This window comes from Cynocephalus volans, chromosome 12 (genome assembly GCF_027409185.1).
Source record: "Cynocephalus volans isolate mCynVol1 chromosome 12, mCynVol1.pri, whole genome shotgun sequence".
Lineage (NCBI taxonomy): Eukaryota > Metazoa > Chordata > Mammalia > Dermoptera > Cynocephalidae > Cynocephalus > Cynocephalus volans.
In genome coordinates, this window is record NC_084471.1 from 68,939,376 (window position 1) to 68,957,125 (window position 17,750).

The 17,750-nt window shown below is 37.9% G+C and overlaps 1 protein-coding gene across 1 annotated transcript in view; it reads right to left on the bottom strand.

Moving 5' to 3' along the window:
- The window catches only part of TMT1A (thiol methyltransferase 1A), a 30,957-nt gene that overhangs the window by 3,552 nt on the left and 9,655 nt on the right, over positions 1-17,750 (bottom strand). The window contains exons 3-4 of the mRNA XM_063075502.1: positions 10,607-10,706; positions 6,121-6,255 (exon numbers count right to left, since the gene is read on the bottom strand). Of these exons, the coding sequence (XP_062931572.1) occupies positions 6,121-6,255; positions 10,607-10,706 (235 nt within the window). The remainder of the gene's footprint in view (positions 1-6,120; positions 6,256-10,606; positions 10,707-17,750) is intronic.

Consider the following 17,750-nt stretch of genomic DNA (forward strand, 5'->3'; position numbering starts at 1 on the left):
ACCCCAGCAATAGAAACTTAAGCAACAGCTTCACATGGACCGTTTAGCAAGCTCCAAAATTGTTTAAGGTCATAACTACACAGTAAATCCCTTTATATATATCACTACTGAGTGAAGGAAAAACATTTTTCCCACTATACTCTCCCACACACCAAGCAACGAATTCTGCAACAGACACCAGCCAGGTACTTTCTAATTCCAATTCCAATGCTGTCTACCTGGGGATAGTGTCAGATCCCACAGGTTGATGGCTCAGTCCCCAAGACCATCCCTTTCACCTTCATTTTTTTTTTTTTTTTTGGTGGCTCACTGGTATGGGATCCAAACCTGTGACTTTGATATTAATAAGGCTGTGCTCTAACCAACTGAGCTAACTAAACAGCCAGCACCTCCCATCTGATGCCAGTCATAAGCTATAGATTATTTTACCTGTGCTTCTGACTTTCTGGCTATAAACTGGGGTTCCCACAACCCCTTCCTTGGGTCTAAGTAATTTGCTGAGCAGCTCACAGAACTCAGGGAAACACGTTTATTCATTTATTACAAAGATAGTTTAAAGGATAGAAATAAACAGGCAGGTGAAGAGAGAAACAGGGCGAGGTCTGGAAGGATTCCAAGCACAGGAGCTTCTGTCCCTGTGGAGTTGGGATCCCCCCACCCTCCTGGCAAGTAGAAGCTAAAACACACACTTGTTTGCTGTCCAGAAGCTCTCTGAACCCAGGCTTGTTGGGTTTTTAGAGAAGCTTCCTTACAAAGGCATGACCGATTAAATCACTGGCCACTGGTGATCAACTTAACCTCCTGCCCCTCTCTACTAGGAGGGACTTTCAGTCCCACCTTGGTCTGTGACCAGCCCCGGTCCTGAAGCTATGGGGAGTTGGGAGGGATTTGGAGATTTGGAAATTCCAAGGATTTTAGGAGTTGTATGCCCGTTAGGAGTTGTATGCCTGGAGATGGGGATGAAGACCAAATACATATTTCTTTCTTTTTTTTTTTTCCTAAAAGATGTCTGGTAAGGGGATCTTAACTCTTGATTTGGTGTTATCAGTACCACACTCTCCCAAATACAGGCTGGCCCCTCAAATACATATTTCAAAATATCACCACAACTGGTAGTTATGCTTCTCTGATTGAACCTTGACTGATACAGAATTTGGTATTAGAAGTGCTTCCAGAGGAACAGAACCATTAGGACAGATTCCCTGAATTGATTCTGGGTTATCTGGAATTGGTTTTCTGATCTGATTAGGTTTGAAGGCATTAATGACCACTTTTTTAATGATAAAGAGGATGCTAACAGTCCATAGCATGCAGCAGCCAAAAAAAAAAAAAAAAAATGTTTCTTAAATTATCACCTGTAGATACTTTAATCAAAGTCCCTATAGAAAACGAGGTTTTGGGTGATCAAATATTTACTACCATAGAACATGTAGTGGAAATAAGGAGTATCATGAGGTTGGTTACTTCTAAGTGTGCTGGAAAAGAAAATGATGGGCTCGGAGCTTTTAATTCCTAGCTCAAGTTCCCATGAGGAACCTGAAAGCTTTATGACTTTCCAAAAAAAAACTTTTAACTCCTGTAGCCACGAGGCTACACACAGGGTCTAATCCTGTACGTGGCTAATTACCACACAAGTTCCCAACCTCAAAGTCTCTTATGTTAAAATTAGGGCATTGCTTTGAAAGGAGTAGGATCCTGAAAATTGGAATAGACATAGAGGCAGATTTCAAAAAAATGGGTCCTTGAGCCCCTATATTTTACTGAAACTTCTTTTCTAGTAGAAGTCAGTCCTTCCATCCCTGTCTGATAATGACTGAAACTTGTACTAGAAGGTAATCTCCAGTAAATGACATTGAAATGCCAGAACTTCTTTGGTAGAGCAGTGGTTCTCAACTAGGGGTGGTTTTATTCCCCAGGGAAACCTGGTTAAGTCTGGAGACATTTTGAGTTGTCACAACTAGAAGTGGAGAGATGGAAGGGAATTAATTCTACTAGCATCTTGTGGGTAGAGACCAGGGATGCTGGTAAACATCCTGCAATGCATAGGACAGCCCTCCACAACAAACAATAATCCAGCCCAAAATGTCGATAGTGCTGAGGTTGAGAAACTCTGCTATAGAGAGATTTCCAAAGGATTAGGGCTATTGGAATGTTAGAGTGAATATATTCTCCTTACCTACTCCCTAAATATATCTATTCCCTTCACCAAGGTTGTGAGAAATATATTTGTGAAGGTAGTCCTGGCATCCTTCAAGAGTTCTGTGGTGACTATCGTCTGTAAGCCAGAAATGACAGTGTGAACTGCTGGGCTCCCTGAATTAAATGGGGATAATGCGATCCTGGGGTTAGGCGGTCAAGTGACAGCATTTAATTGACAAAGACAAGGAAAGCTTCATTTCTGTAATGGGCAGCAGAGCCTAAGCAGTAGTCAGAATAGTCTAAACTTCAGAGATCTTTGGCACTGTCTCATTATGCTGTCCCTAGAATTGGAAGTGATGGGCAGGGGCTGGCCAGTTAGCTCATTTAGTTACAACTGGTACTGGTAACACTGAGGTCAAGAGTTTGGATACCCTTAATGGCCAACTGCCAAAAAAGAAAAAAGAAAGAAAGAAAATGGTGGGCAGCATATAAGCAGAAAAGCTCTAGGCTTGGTGAATCAAAGTCTGACTTGTATCACCACAATAGAGAGCCATGGCCCCTTGACCAGTTTCTAGATTTGAGTTAGTTCACAGACCCAAAGTCCTTTGAATGAGAGGAAGGCCAGATCCCCTTAAGGAAAGACCCTGTTACAAAACCAAAAACAGACAGACTGTAAATCCTCCTTCTAGACTTCCCCAAAGGGACCTGTGGTCATTTACTGGGGTAACTGTGTACCAAGGAAGGGATTATGGGGCATTTTTGAATGGTGGTTGTGAATTAACACTAATTCCTACTTTGGTAGAATTAGTGTGGCCTACCAGTGAAAGTAGGGGTTTATGGAGGTCAGGCGGTCAATGGAATTTTGCTGTGAGTTCATGTCATACTCAGCCTGATGAGTCCCTGAACCCATCCTATGTTATTCCCTAGTTCTGGAATGTGTAATTGTAATAGACATACTCAGCAACTATCAGAATTCTCACACTGGTTCCCTGACCTGTGAAATAAGGGCTATTATGGTAGGGAAAGTCAAGTGGAGCCAATTGCCTTTATCAAAATAGTAAACCAAAGCATTACTGTATTCCCAGAGGTATTGTAGAGATGAGCATGCCAGAGTGGTGATTTCTAACACATCCCCATTCAGTTTGCTTATTTAGAAGAAGACAGATGGATTTTGGAGAATGATACTGATTCCTGTAAACTTAATCAGGTGATCACCCTAACTGCAGCTGCTATCCAGGTGTGGTATCATTGCTAAAACAAATCAACACAACCTTTGGTATTTGGTATGTAGCTATTAATCTGGTTGACTGCTTTTTTCTATATACCTTTTAGTAAAGACAATCAGAAGCAATTTACTTTCACCTGGCAGGGACTGCAGTACAAGTACACTTTCACTGTCCAATCTCAGGACTGTGTGAACTCTCCAGCCCTCTGCCATAATTTAGTCTACAGGGACGTTGATAATCTCTTCATTCCTAAGGACATCACATTAGTCCATTACATTGATCTGATCTGAATAGCAAGGGGAAATGGAAATGAATGATGTCAATGCAGGGTCCAGGGCACTTCTTAGTACTCCCATGTCCTGTTATTAAAAACAAAGGAAAACTATACCCAATACAGGCATATGGCTAATGACTCAGACCCTTTATGAATAAAGGTTTGGGTCACCTCACCAGTCAAATAACCATGAATAGCTAAGGTGCTTGCCAAAGGCAAAGGGAATATGAAACAGATATTAGAAGAACATAGTTATAATACCAGATATGACCATCTGACCAGTTGCAAAAATAAAGACTGTGGTAGTTATGAATATTTTTCCTTATTTTTATGTGAATCCATTTGTGTATGTATTAATTTTTTTTTTTATTCCCCACTTTCATTTACCTAACATAAGAAATGTTAACAGTAGTTAACATCTAACATAAGAAATGTTAATAGTAGTTAACCTTATATCTCAGGATTTAAGTTACAGGATATCAAAAGGGAATGATTCAGCTCAAAGGAATCAATATCAAAGGTTGATAAAGGGATTTTGTATCTTCTTTTGGGAGAGAATTAGCATGTTTTTGGTGATACAAGGGATGGCTGAATTTGCCACTGTCTTTATTTGGAAGTGTGATTAAAAGAGGTGTATATGTGAATGCCAAGTTGACAAGGGTTTGAGAATGGTGGATTTGTATTGTGTCAGCTGAGCTAACCTTTAACTACATTTTCCAGAATTCCTTTTTCTTTATTCCCTGGGTTAGTGCACAAGAGACATTTTGCATGAGATTTAGAAGGCAGAAGTGGCAGCCACATTCTTCTTATGCTTGGAAGGCACTATTGGAGCACAGTTTTGCTCATCTGCTGGCCCACCTTTTTTGGCATGGGGCAGCAATCATGAACATAACTACTATGGCTACTGCTGAATTTTCTCCTTCATCTTCTCTGACTCATTGGGTAGGCCCATGTTTAGCTCCAGGATGAAGGGCATATTCCTATATGTCACTCTCATCATCAAATTTGGAGGCTTGGAGATGGTTGAAAACCTACAGGGGTTCCAGTGTGTCCTGTGTGTTCTACCTCATCCTTGTAGGTTTCAGGTGTTCTTTGCTTCTCCCACTTTACGTCAATTTTTTCTTCCTAACTGCTTGCCCTACCCACTTTAGGCCCCAGCTCCAGATATCTAAACAAGAGCCTCATAATTATATAAGTCCAAATACTTATAATAAATCCTTTATTAAATATTACTATTAATTCTGCTTCTCTCATCAAACACTGATTGATTCACCTACTATACCAAGAGTTCCACTAACATGCCATGCTTCTGTGCCTTTGGTTTTTTTCTGCCTAGAATCCTGATCTCCTTCTCTGCCTATTTACTTCCTCCATATTCTTGGCTCATCACATGGTTTACATCCTTGAGAATCCCCCTTGACCTCTCAGTCATAATTAAATACCCCTTCTTTGTGCTTGTGTTTCCATAGCAACTTGTGCTGTTTTTGTTAGTTACAGCATCTATGACTTATAGAGACCATATAATGGTCTTCTCTTCTTTGTCTCTCTTCCTAAGGATACTAAACTATTTGAGGGTAGTTACTGAGTCTCATCTGCACATAGCAGATGTTCAATAAATATTTGCTGAATTATGAAAATGAGGATTGTAACTGTGTAGTAAAGGTTCTTGTTGTATTTGGTTTAAGACTCGCATATCACGGCTCATAGTAATAAGATAATTAATTACCTCTTAACTTCCTATATGCAAGCCCCTCATCCATCATTCCATAATCCTTGACCTACTCTTAGGGTGACTCTACTCTGCACAGCATAAAGGGGAGCTTAGAACATGTGACTTGTTCCCGTTAATATAGACAAAAAATATTTAGATAATTTAGGTCCCATAATAGACTTCTTATTAGAACTATCTGATTTAGCTGTTGATGTAACCTGAATTAACCAAGATAATTTTATACCTGTTCTTTTGTATTTGAGTGTGTAGGTCTTGCTTAATTGTGGATTAATAAAAAAAGAAAAAGATTTGCCCAGTGTTCAAACTTAGAACAAAAGGAGAACAAGGCTGTTGAGATTTGTGGGCTCTAATAATGTCTTCTTTCCAGTTAAACTATTTTAATAACCACATCTGCTGTTCAAATAGGCTGGGAAATATGACCACTTCTCCTAGCCATGCAATATGTGCTGTGATCTATAACTGCTACTCTTAGCTGAGTTATATAGCATAGAACTACTCACTGCTCCTTTCACTCTGTAGAATAACTACCAGTCACCCTGGTTCTCTGCTGGGGGTTTTGTCAGCCAAAAATCATAAGAAATTAAGCCCATAACTGGGCAGCAACTTCAATCAAATGAAGATCAGTCCTTCTTACCTCTCTCCCCCATTATATCATCTTGACCCAATATTCACTTCTGCTATGAATGAATAAAATAAATAAAAATATTCTCAAAGACAGCTAAACATAAGATATAAATTAAGCAGTTTACCTAAAGTCACAGCTCCTACAACAAATCCTTGGGCAGCAACTCTTACGTGAATAAGATGAATGGACATTTTCTGATCTCTCCTGTACTTTAACTTGTAAAGGCCATAGGACACCACAGTCATAAAGCCTGCTATACCTGCAAATTTAAAAAGTATGGATTAAACAGCAGGCAAAACTTCCCAAGAGCTTAGAAAGTTAAATGAAAGACTATGTAAAGGATAAGTACCTGGAAGATAATCAGTGAATAAACCAAAGCATATTTTAAAAAGGAACCATGCTGGATTTGATCTACCAGATTTTAAAATGGGCCGTTAACATTATTAGATTCAATATTTGCAGTTTTGACTCTTCCCAGAAAAACCTGAACCGTATAGTATTGTAACTTGTCTAGTTATCTGTAATTTTCCTGAGGCACGATTTTGATTGTGCATGCTAACAAGGCTATTATTGGAGCAAGTTACTCAGCCAGTGAGTGAACCAACTCAATATCCCAGCATCTATAGCTTTTGAGTGTGTGGCTTTACTCCTCTCTTCCTGTCATCAAATACTAGTGAAATGATAAAAAACTTTGTCCTGTAAAAAGTGAGACAATAAACTTTAATGAGAGCTGAAACGGTATGAATATATGCAAAAGAAGTATATGACTCTGGGAAGAACTGTCATTCTAGAAAAGTCCAGAAGCCCATAAAAGTATTTCTGTTTTCCTGCAAATGTCAAGGGGTATACTGCTGTGACAACCAAGATCCTATGTAATTGGCTGAGAACTGATCAACAGGAAAGATTCTAGAAAGAGGTTTAAAATACTATGAGAACTTAATCCATGACAAGCCAAAAATAACCGAATAACAGATAAAGGAATAATTATTTAATAAATGCCATTTGCACAATCTATTGGTATAGAGAAGAACTAAGATTTGTATCTCTCACCAGACCCTGCAAAAAAAAAAAAGTCCAGATGGGTTAGAATTAAATGCAAAACAAAAAAATATATAAACAACAAAAAACTAGAAGAAAATATAACATCTATAAGAGGACAAGGTAGACAATGAAAATGTCAAGGAAAATGACAAGGATATATTTTGGCAGAATAAAGAAAACTTTTGCACAATAAAAATGTGGGTCTATTTTTGGGGTTCTCTGTTCTGTCCCATTGACCTATGCATCTGCCCCTCCATCAATACCACACTGTCTTGATTGTAGCTATACAGTAAGCCTTAATTTCAGGAAGAGTGAGTCCTTCCACTTTATCCCTTGAAAAAAAAAAAAAAACCATTGTTTTAAGCTATACTAGGTCTGTGTCTTTCCATATAAATTTTAGAATAAGCTTGTCTATGTCTACAAAAAACCTTGCTGGGCTTTTGATAGGAATTACATTAAATCTACAGATCAATTTGAGGAGAACTGACATTCTTATACTGAGCCTTCCAATCCATAAACACTATAATCTCTTCATTTATTTAGGTCTTCCTTGATTTCTTTAATTAGCATTTTGTAATTTTCAGCACATATGTTTTATTAAATTTAAGGGCCGGCCCATGGCTCACTTGGGAGAATGTGGTGCTGATAACACCAAGGCCACTGGTAGGGATCCCTATATAGGGATGGCTGATTCACTCACATGAGAGAGCGTGGTGCTGACAATACCAAGTCAAGGGTTAAGATCCCCGTACCGGTCATCTTTAAAAAAAAAAAAAAAAATTTATACCTAAGCATTTTGTTTTCTTTGGGGTGACTGTAAATGGTATTACGTTGTTTTTTGTTTTTGTTTCTTGTCTTGTCTTGGTGGCTGGCAAGTACAGGGATCTGAACCTTTGACCTTCATGTTACAACACCACACTGTTATTATGTTTAATAATTTCAGTTTCCCTATGTTTGTTGTTAGTTTATGGAAACGCAACTGATTTTTATGTGGGATAGCAAGCTTTGATTAACTGTGTTGGCACATAGGTATCTCTATGGGTGGGCAAGGACGTATTTATTCTTTCAGAATCCATTTAAGAAGTGTAAATAAGAATCAGAGTAAAGAATCACATTTATATGTTATTTTAAATGTTGATTAGCAATAAATGAAATTGAAATAAAAATGACTGATACACTACAAACATAAAAACAGCAAAAAACAAATAACTATAAAATGATGATGATAAACACATGGGGAGACAGGTATAATTCTGAGAGCTCTGTAAGCCTGCCCAAATCTTTCTGGGAAAAACTCTGGAAATGGGGAGGGGGAACGGGGTTGGGGAGTGATTGGTCAGGTAAGGGGATAAAGAATAATTACAATTTATAATAATGAATATGCTCACAACAACAACAAAACTCTGGAAATATATAATAAATAATATTAAATCGAACCTGCTTCCTTCTCTGGAAATTCTACTTTTGAGAACATACTCCAAGGAAATAAGAATAAGAAAAGTCAAGAAAATAACATAAAGATGTTCATGGCTACACTATGTATGAAGAAAAACTAAACAACCCAAATGGCCCAAACAAAAGAAAACTGCTAGAGCTATTAAAAAAAAATGATAAAAATTGTTACACAAAAATATACACGTGAAATGTTAAATGAAAGAAACAAAACTAGATAATCTGTCAAGACAGATTTTAATACATATAATGCATGCACAGACCTTTTATCATTAAGTAGTGTCCCTCATTGTCTCTTTTTATGGTTTTTAGTTTAAAGTCTATTTTGTCAGATATAAGAATAGCTACTCCAGCTCGTTTTATGCACAGACCTTAACAGTGATGGTGATCATAAGATGATTTTGAACGATATGAATATATTATATTTATAATAATGGATGTTGTTTAAAATAACCAATAAAAATGTTTTGTAAATTATCTACACAGGACACTCCATCCTGTAGCAGGAAACACATAGTAGATATTGTTAAAATAACAATAGCTGAAAAAGACGTTATATACCCAAATTTTATCATTATTTTCAAGCAAAAATTTGGCTCTCTTTCCTTGATCAAATCAAGGTTCTTTTCTTACTCAAATTGATTTTGTTTCTTTTAGAGATTAAAGCTAGAACATTTACTGTTTTCAATGTAATATCTCTGTAGCTTGTATTTAATTGAATTAAGCTGGAAACACTTTTATCTTTCTACTTCAGTTACCCTAAATGTCTCTGGAAAACTAATTTAATATACAACAGGCACAGTGACTAATCTCTGTTCATTATTGTGATCTATTTGTTCAAGTAGTGTCGAGTTCTTGAATTTTTTTCTAGTTAAAAATGCTAAGGAAGATAAATCACTGTTATTTGCTTCCATTTATTATGGGTGCTATTACAAGTCTAATCAAATTAAATGAAACTTCTAGACACAGAATATTACTGTAAAGTAAAATTTAGTTCTTTTTGGTATGGGAATGACACTTAGGAACTTGCTAGAGTCACAGTGACACTTAAAGGAAACACAACATACCTATTTAGAAAGTTTTATGGAAATAATATATTCACAAATTTATGTAAGTCTGATTTAAGTAAATTATTTTAATAGTTTTTAGAAAAAGGAACACAAGGAAAGAGGCATGACTGCAGTATATAATAATAATTCTTACTGCAGCTTCAGCATCCAGGGAGAAGAAAGAAACTTCAGATTTCAAAACATAATATTGGTGCTTAAAGTGTGTGTGTGTGTGTGTGTGTGTGTGTGTGTGTTTTTAAGGTCCACATACATATAGTTGTTGTTAGTAAACATACTAAATATGTGGGGAAAAGTTAAAGAGGCTAAGACTCCAGATCTAATGATAACACCATTTCTTTAATCCAGAGTTTACTTAACCACCAACCTCGACATCTGGAACACACTAGGAAACCAGCAAAAAGGGCCATTGAGCAGCCAAAATGAACACCTCAAAGTTCATGCTCTCAAGTGTAAAGGTGGGCCGATTTCCAAGACTTCCATTCAGAGCTTTGCTCTGAATTGACTCATAGTTCTTTCAAGCTTGGGTATCGAAGTGGTGGCTTCTGGTGCCACAGAACATTAGAAGCAGAAGTTTTTAATGATACCCAGTAGTATTGGAAGAAACAGAACAACAGACATAAAAACTTAAAGGCTGCAGATACTTGCACGACAAAGAGTCATATACATCTCAATAGTCTATAATACATTTTCAGTATAATAAAGTGATGCTGCTGTGACAATCCTCAGTCATTACCAAAAAGTTAAAAGTCCATTCAATCAATTCCTTTGATTGGCTGCAAACTAATAATTTCAGATAGACCTCTAACGAATGGATAAAATAGAATAAAATGTGATGCTTCAAATAATAACAGCTAACATTTATTGGAGACTTATCACGTACTAGAAACTATTTTGAAAGTTCAACTTATATTCATGGTTAAAGGGGGTTAGCTTAAATTATCTGGAAAAAAAAACCTAATTTTATGAAACATTTCAATCCTTAAAGATACTAAGTAAGGCATTACTGTATTATTAGTTTTCTAGTATCCAGTCAAGGCTTGTACTTACCTACAGGAACAAAAGGGGAGTCTCTAGATTTCTTCATCAGTCGGGATAATTGGTTTTCATCCTCATCTGCTGACCACTGGTTATCAGAAGACATTTTTCTCTCTAGTAACAACAGGAGATAAATAAAAGTAGTTGCTGTGACCTATTAAAAAATCCGTTTGCCCTCTCCCAACACACTCTTGATTATATATTCTTTTGTTTTCATTTGCTGGATATGCCTGTCTGCTCGATTGAAATAAACAATTGTCATTCCCTTCCTTCACACTTTTCACTACAGAATCCTTTCATTGGAGCAGGGGTGGGGTGGGGGGGAGAGGGGAGGAAAGAGATAGGAGAAAAATATAGAGAGGAAATGATAATCAGATTTCATAAATAGAGTAAAAATTAATACGGATCATAATTCTGTTAGTCTCCTTTCACTGCTTAGCATCTGAGATCACTAGCAACCTCAGGATTTCTTCCACAAACAATAATAATACAGAGTTTCCTTGATAAAGTATTATTTTAAAGAATGATGGCAGTACTAACATAGGCAAAAATAACTCCAGATTTACAGGTAATGGGAGAATGGTCACTCCAGTTCTATAGAATGTGCATAAATGTGATAAAGTCATTCAGAAACACATTACCTTTGGCGTCCCCACAACCTGCTGTCTGTCTCCTGGTGTTCCTTCAGCAAGAGGCCAGTAGCTCAGAACAGCTGTTGTAATGCTGGGACACATTTATGTGCAATTTCCAACTAATTGACAATGAGAAGGCCCCGCGGGGAGTGGAGCGCTGGTACTGGTCAAGGATTCCACTATCCCTGCTAGAAACTCAGTGGTGGCAGCACCTGGGCCACAAACTTTAGGCTTTCCACGGCAGCATTAAGAAAATATAAAGGCTAGTTCCCCCTGCCCCTCCAAAAAAATACAGAGAGAAAGAGAAAACATGAAGGTTTCTGAAGAAAACGAGCTTCTGCTTCCTTCTTTGGATGTGAGTCTTGCTACCTGACTCTTGGGCCTAAAATTGAGAGGAAAGAGTGCGCAGGGTCACAACCCGGAGCATGGGCGTCAGGTGGGCAGGATATAGCCATCTGAGGCCAAGATTCTCATCGTCCTTTAGGAATGTGTGCCCGCCAGAGGCGCGCGCACCGCAGTTGGGATTCTAGGCTGAGGAACCAAGAGCCCGCCCCTGGATACTTGGCTGTGAGGACCTCACACCTCCGCTGTGGCAGAGCAACGAGCCGCACACACGCCATGCGTGCAAGAGCATGACGTCACTGCGCCTGAAGCCAATCCAAGGGCAGGGCGGGCCTGCGCGGGAAGAGGCCTGCGGGAGACAGCTCCGTGCGCGCCTGCGCACAATACCGCTGTGCCCCAAGGCTCTGGGGCGAGTGTGTGGCCATTGGTTGTGCTCTGGCCTCGTAGAAGTCCTTGTTCACCGTCTCCCTTCGACTGCACCCGGACAGGCCTCAGGATGAGGGCAGAGAACCAGGTAGCGTTCACGTTTTTTTTTTCTTTATAACTATTATTTTTTAAATAATTTCAAACCTACAGATGTTTCCAGAATAGTTCGAAGAGCTGTATGTCCGGTACCCAGATTCCCCTTTGTTAACTGCTCTCTCCCATCTTCTCTTCGTTCCTTCCCTCCGTTCCTTCGTTCTTTTCCTCCTTCCCAACTATCTGAGAGTAAGTTGCAGACCGATGTGCCCTGACTTTACCTCTATATACTTTTGTATGCATTGGGGTATTCTGTTACATAACCAGAGTACAATGGTCAAAATAAGGGGATTAACATTGCTATAATGCTATTTTCCAATCTAAAGGTTTTACTCACATTTCACCAGTTGTCCCAATAATGTACTTAAAAACAAAGAAAAAAAAATTTTTTTCTGGTCTAGGACCCAATCAGTATCATATATTTCATGTAGTTGTCATGTTTTGTCTCTACAGTCTCCTTTAGTCTGAAACATCTCCTTAATCATCTTTGTCGTTCATGACCCTGATATTTTGCCAATGCAGGCCAGTTATTTTTATAGGATGTCTCTCAATTTATTATTTTTTTCCTGATGTTTTCTCGTTAGATTGAGGCTATATGTTTTATGCAGAATACCACAAAAGTGGTGCTGTGTTCTTCCTGATGTGTATGATCATAAGGTCGAATTATCTGGTGGTTATAACTTTGATCCAGTGTTGTGATGATAAATTTTTAACGACTGGCTCTCCAGACAGAAAAAACAGCCCTGAATTGTATGTAGCTTTTGTCAATTTCCATGGTGCAAAAACTCCCACCATGGCCAATTTCAAGCTAGTGTCTCTTCATCACTGAACACTAAATTGGGAAATGTTCATCTCCTGAGTTGAAATGAACATACTCTAGCACACTGCTACTTTGATCATGAGGATTAACATGGTATCTGCCAGGTTTTCCACTGTAAAGTTACTGTTTTTTTTTTACCTTTGTAGTAAGTATTTTGTGAATAGGTACTTTAATATTATACAAATATCCTGTTATTTGTTAGACTTTTACCCATTAACTTTAGCATCAGTTGATGATTCTTGCATGAATCTGTTAATTTTGTGTTTCTCAAATGGTAATTTTTAAAAAATCTATCATCCCTTTTACATTTATTAGTTGGCATTCTAATAGAGGAATAGCTTTCTTCCTTCTTCCCTATTTAATCATTCATTTATTTACATCAGTTTGGATTCCTGTTTTATTTAGTGGCTTGTAATCCATTATTATGATTATTTATTTTGATGGGCAGATTGTTCCAGATTTGGATAGTGAGGGTCCCTTTAAGCTGTCTCCTGTGTCCTATTGACATGTCCACATTATTCTTTCAACACTTCTTTATACCTTGGCATAACAAGTTGTTCCAGGCTGAACTTGTAATTTTTCTGACCCAGCCTTGAAATCAGCAATTTCTTCAAGGAGTCCTGATTCACTTTAGTGCTTTAGTGGAGAATGTATTTATGGGATTTTTTGGTTTTGGTTTTGGTTTGGTGCTGAAACGCAGGAATGAAGCGGTGAATGTATATAGAAACCAAGTTCTAGGCTCTAGAGGTGCTTATTGTTACTGGAGTGTCATTACTTTTAAGCCCGTCAAGAAGACAGGATTTATATCTATGCCCATATCTATTTCTATATCTGTATATCTATCTGTATTAAAACTATGAGTTCATAGTAATATCTCTAATATCAGTCCAGCTCCACAGTGTTTATTCTAGTCTTCTCCCTTTTCATATTTGATTCACTTCTGATTGTGAGAGACCTGACTCCCACTATCCTCACTATATTCATTTATTTACTTAATTCTAGAACATACAAAAAGTTTCAGAATTTCTGACCATACCTCTGTGAAACCAAAACCTATTAACAGGAGTTAAATATTGTTTATAGTTCTTTTTGTCAGAGCATATACAGTCAAAATACTATGTTCAAACATCACTTCAGAAAGTTCATGAAAAAATTTATATTATCTTTTTTGGGGGGTTGTAGTGATTGGTTGGTAAGGGGATCTGAACCCTTGACCTTGGTTTTATCAGTACCACACTCTAACCAGGTGAGTTCACCAGCCAAATCAGATTTGTATTATCTTTTAATTCTAATTTTCCACAAATGTTTTGAAGTACTCTCTATGTATACAAAACTTGTATACAGATGTTTATAGCATCATTATTCACAGTAACCAATAAGTAGAAACAACCCAAACATCCATCCATTGATGAATGGATAAATAAAATGTAGTATATTCATACAATGGAATATTATTTGGCCATAAAAAGGAATGAAGTACTGTAGATGAACCTTGAAAGCATTATGCAAAGTGAAAGACATCTGTCACAAAGACCACATATTGTGTGATTTCATTTGTATGAAATGTCCTGAATAGGCAAATCTATAGAGACAAAGCTTTAATAGTTGCCTATGTCTGGGAGATAGTGAGGGTGAAATAGTGAGGGGTACTAATGGGTATGAGATCTTTTTACGGGGTAACTTAACAACTTTTAAAAATAGGATGTGGTTGTTCTCACTTATTGGTGGGAGCTAAAAATTAATATATAAATTCACACACACACACACACACACACACACACACACAAAACCGGGGGGGGGGGAAGAAGATATAACAACCACAATTACTTGAAGTTGATACGACAAGCAAACAGAAAGGACATTGTTGGGGGGGAGGGGGGAAGGGGGGGAGGTTTTGGTGATGGGGAGCAATAATCAGCCACAATGTATATCGACAAAATAAAATTAAAAAAAAAAAAAAAAGGATGTGGTGATGACTGCAGAACTCTGTGACTATACTAAAATCATTGAATTGTGTACATTGAGTAAATTTGATGGTGTGTAAATTATGTTTTAATTAAGCTGTTATTTTTTTTGAAAAGTCATTTGGAAAAAAAGCTAATTGCATTGATATTTTTCTCTCCGTATCAGTGTGGTTAGAATTCATTTGGAATAGAGTTAGGTGTTTTTGTTGCTTTCTATTTTAGAGTTTCCCTCATTTTTTCACTTTATTTTATGGAAAACATTATTTTATGTAAAACATTAACATGACTACAGAAATCAAAATTATACAAGAGGTATATTTAAAAATGTATCACCACTATCTCCACTGTTTCTACTCTCTTCCCACCCACCTGTTGGGAAAATGCCAAAATAATTTTCTCATAAGCCTGTTTTGTCCTCGAAGTAATATTTTGTCTTTGAAACAATGTTTGCTTGTTACACTAGTCTGGTCTCTAATCACTACTTGCATTTTTGGCTTCTGTAACTGAGCTTACTTATCTGTGCTAGCCTAATGAATGCTGAGAAAAGTAAAAAAAAAAAATGTAAAAACCCTGGAAGAGTCCACCTGTAAAAACTTTGTGAGACTTGAGCTCGTGGTCCAGATTTTTAAGCATTAGCTTGTCAGGGCCCGCCAGTGTAATAATGGGAACCAAGATTCGAGGGATTTAGAAACTACCTCTGTATCCACAAGCACTCTGGGTGGAAGTTATTTGCAGCAAATGAAAGAAGTGCATCTCATGAGAGCGCCGAACTTTTTGTTAGGTGCAAAAATGAGAGCTTTGCCAAACTACTTTTTTTTTGCTGGCCAGTACGAGGATTGGACTTGTGACCTTAGTGTTGTCAGAACCATGCTCTAACCAGCTGAGCTAACTAGCCAGCTGCCAAACTGTTTTTTATGGGAGATTCCTTTAAAAATATGCTGAATCTTTAGAACACATTATAGTGTATAATAATAATCCAGATGACTGGAATTCCAGGGCTACATTTATAGAAGTAAAATATCTTTTCTGATCAAAAAATAAATTTCATTCTCTTCTCACAAATGCTTAAGGAGGCAGGCTTTGGCCAGAGTGAGAGACTGTGTGAAGAAGCTACAGGGCTCATCACTAACAATTTTCTTTCTTTCTTTTTTTTAACATTTATTTGTACATATTTGTGGGGTACAGCATGTTGTTTCAATCCATGTATGTATTATACATTGATTCGCTTTGATCACTAACAATTTTATGGTCTGCAAAACACCTTTTGCATTTATCTAATTTCATCCTCACAACAATCCTAGGAGATATAGGTGGCATTATCTTCTCTTATTGAGTTAATAAAATATTAGTCAACATGCAATGATGAGATTTGGATACAAATATTCTGACTTCAGACCCCATCCATGGCCCTGTACATAAACACAAGCTGCTTAAATTTGGTTTTATGATGAGTAAATTTTGAGTTGTGGGAATGGCCAAATTATGCTGTTACTTAAGAAACGTCCTTATTTTCAAAATCATGAGTAGGAAAACAGGAATAGTAAAGGCATGGAGGCATGGAGACCAGTTTGGAGCAGTATCAGATAGGAAAGACTGTGGTTTGAATCAAACTGGCCCCTGTCTAGGAGGCCACATCTTTGTATACCAGGAAAGTTGTTTGCTGAGCTTCTGTTTTTGCCATGCTATGTTAGTGGGTTGGGTGAAGGAGGGCAGAGAAGATTGTGTCAGTTGCAAAAGGAGTGTTTTCTACTATGATATCCAGATTATCTTCCCCTTATTTTAGAGCTTCTTTCCTGTCATGTCCTTTGAGTAATCAGGCAAGTTCCTACATAATGGTTTATCATTCCAGCCATCCCCAGTCAAGCTGTACATATGGTTATCCTGGCATTAGTTCTCAGGTTAAGGTGATAGCTGTGGAAATGGAGTAGAAGGAACAAACTGAGAGGTATGTAGAAGAGGAGGAAGAACTTGATGAATTAATCAGTATATATGTTTGAGCATCTGCTATGTAGTAAACACTGTTTTTTGGCATGTAGAAGAAGTGATTAGTGATTTGAAATCACACCGCTGTACATTAGTGAGTGTTAAAAGATTTCTAAAGGAGGGACTGGCCCCGTGGCTCACTTGGGAGGGTGCGGTGCTGGTAGCGCTGAGGCCATGGGTTCGGAGGGTTCAGATCCTATATGGGGATGGCCGGTGCGCTCACTGGCTGAGCGTGGTGCAGACCACACCGTGCCGAGGGTTGCGATCCCCTGACTGGCCCCCCAAAAAATGATTTCTAAAGGAGGAAGCTTCTTGAAATAGCCAGACAATGCTTTGTAGAAGGGGCTTCACTTTATCTGGTCCTTAAAGAATAGAGAAATAATCATAGGTAGTGAGGAAGTTGGAAAGTGTTGCTTATTTATGGAAGGAAACAGTGAATTCTGCTTTTGATGTGTTAAATTCTAAATATCAATGGATTGGCAAAAGTATGAGGTTTAGGAATCTTCACATAGGTGGTGGTTCATAGCCTAAGAGTAGAAGAAGGGCATGAGTACAGTACGTCCCCTTATGGGCATGAGCACAGTACAGGGCAGATGAGTCTCGGGACTATTCACAGTGAAATGGTGGAGTTAGGAGGCAGAAATACAGAAGTCTTGGATTCAGAAGACAACCTTAAGAAGCAGTGCAGCAGAGTGGGGAGGCCTGGGCTTCTGAGTCAGGCAAACTACATGGGAATGCTGGTGTGGCTTCTCATTGTGTGTGGCTTGGACAAGTGATGTAACCTCTACAAATCTGTTTTCTCATCTGTCAGGTGGAAATAATTGTACCTGTCTTGTAGAGTTATGAATACTGTATGAAACAATTGTTTAAAAAATTAGGGCCTGGAATAAAGAAGG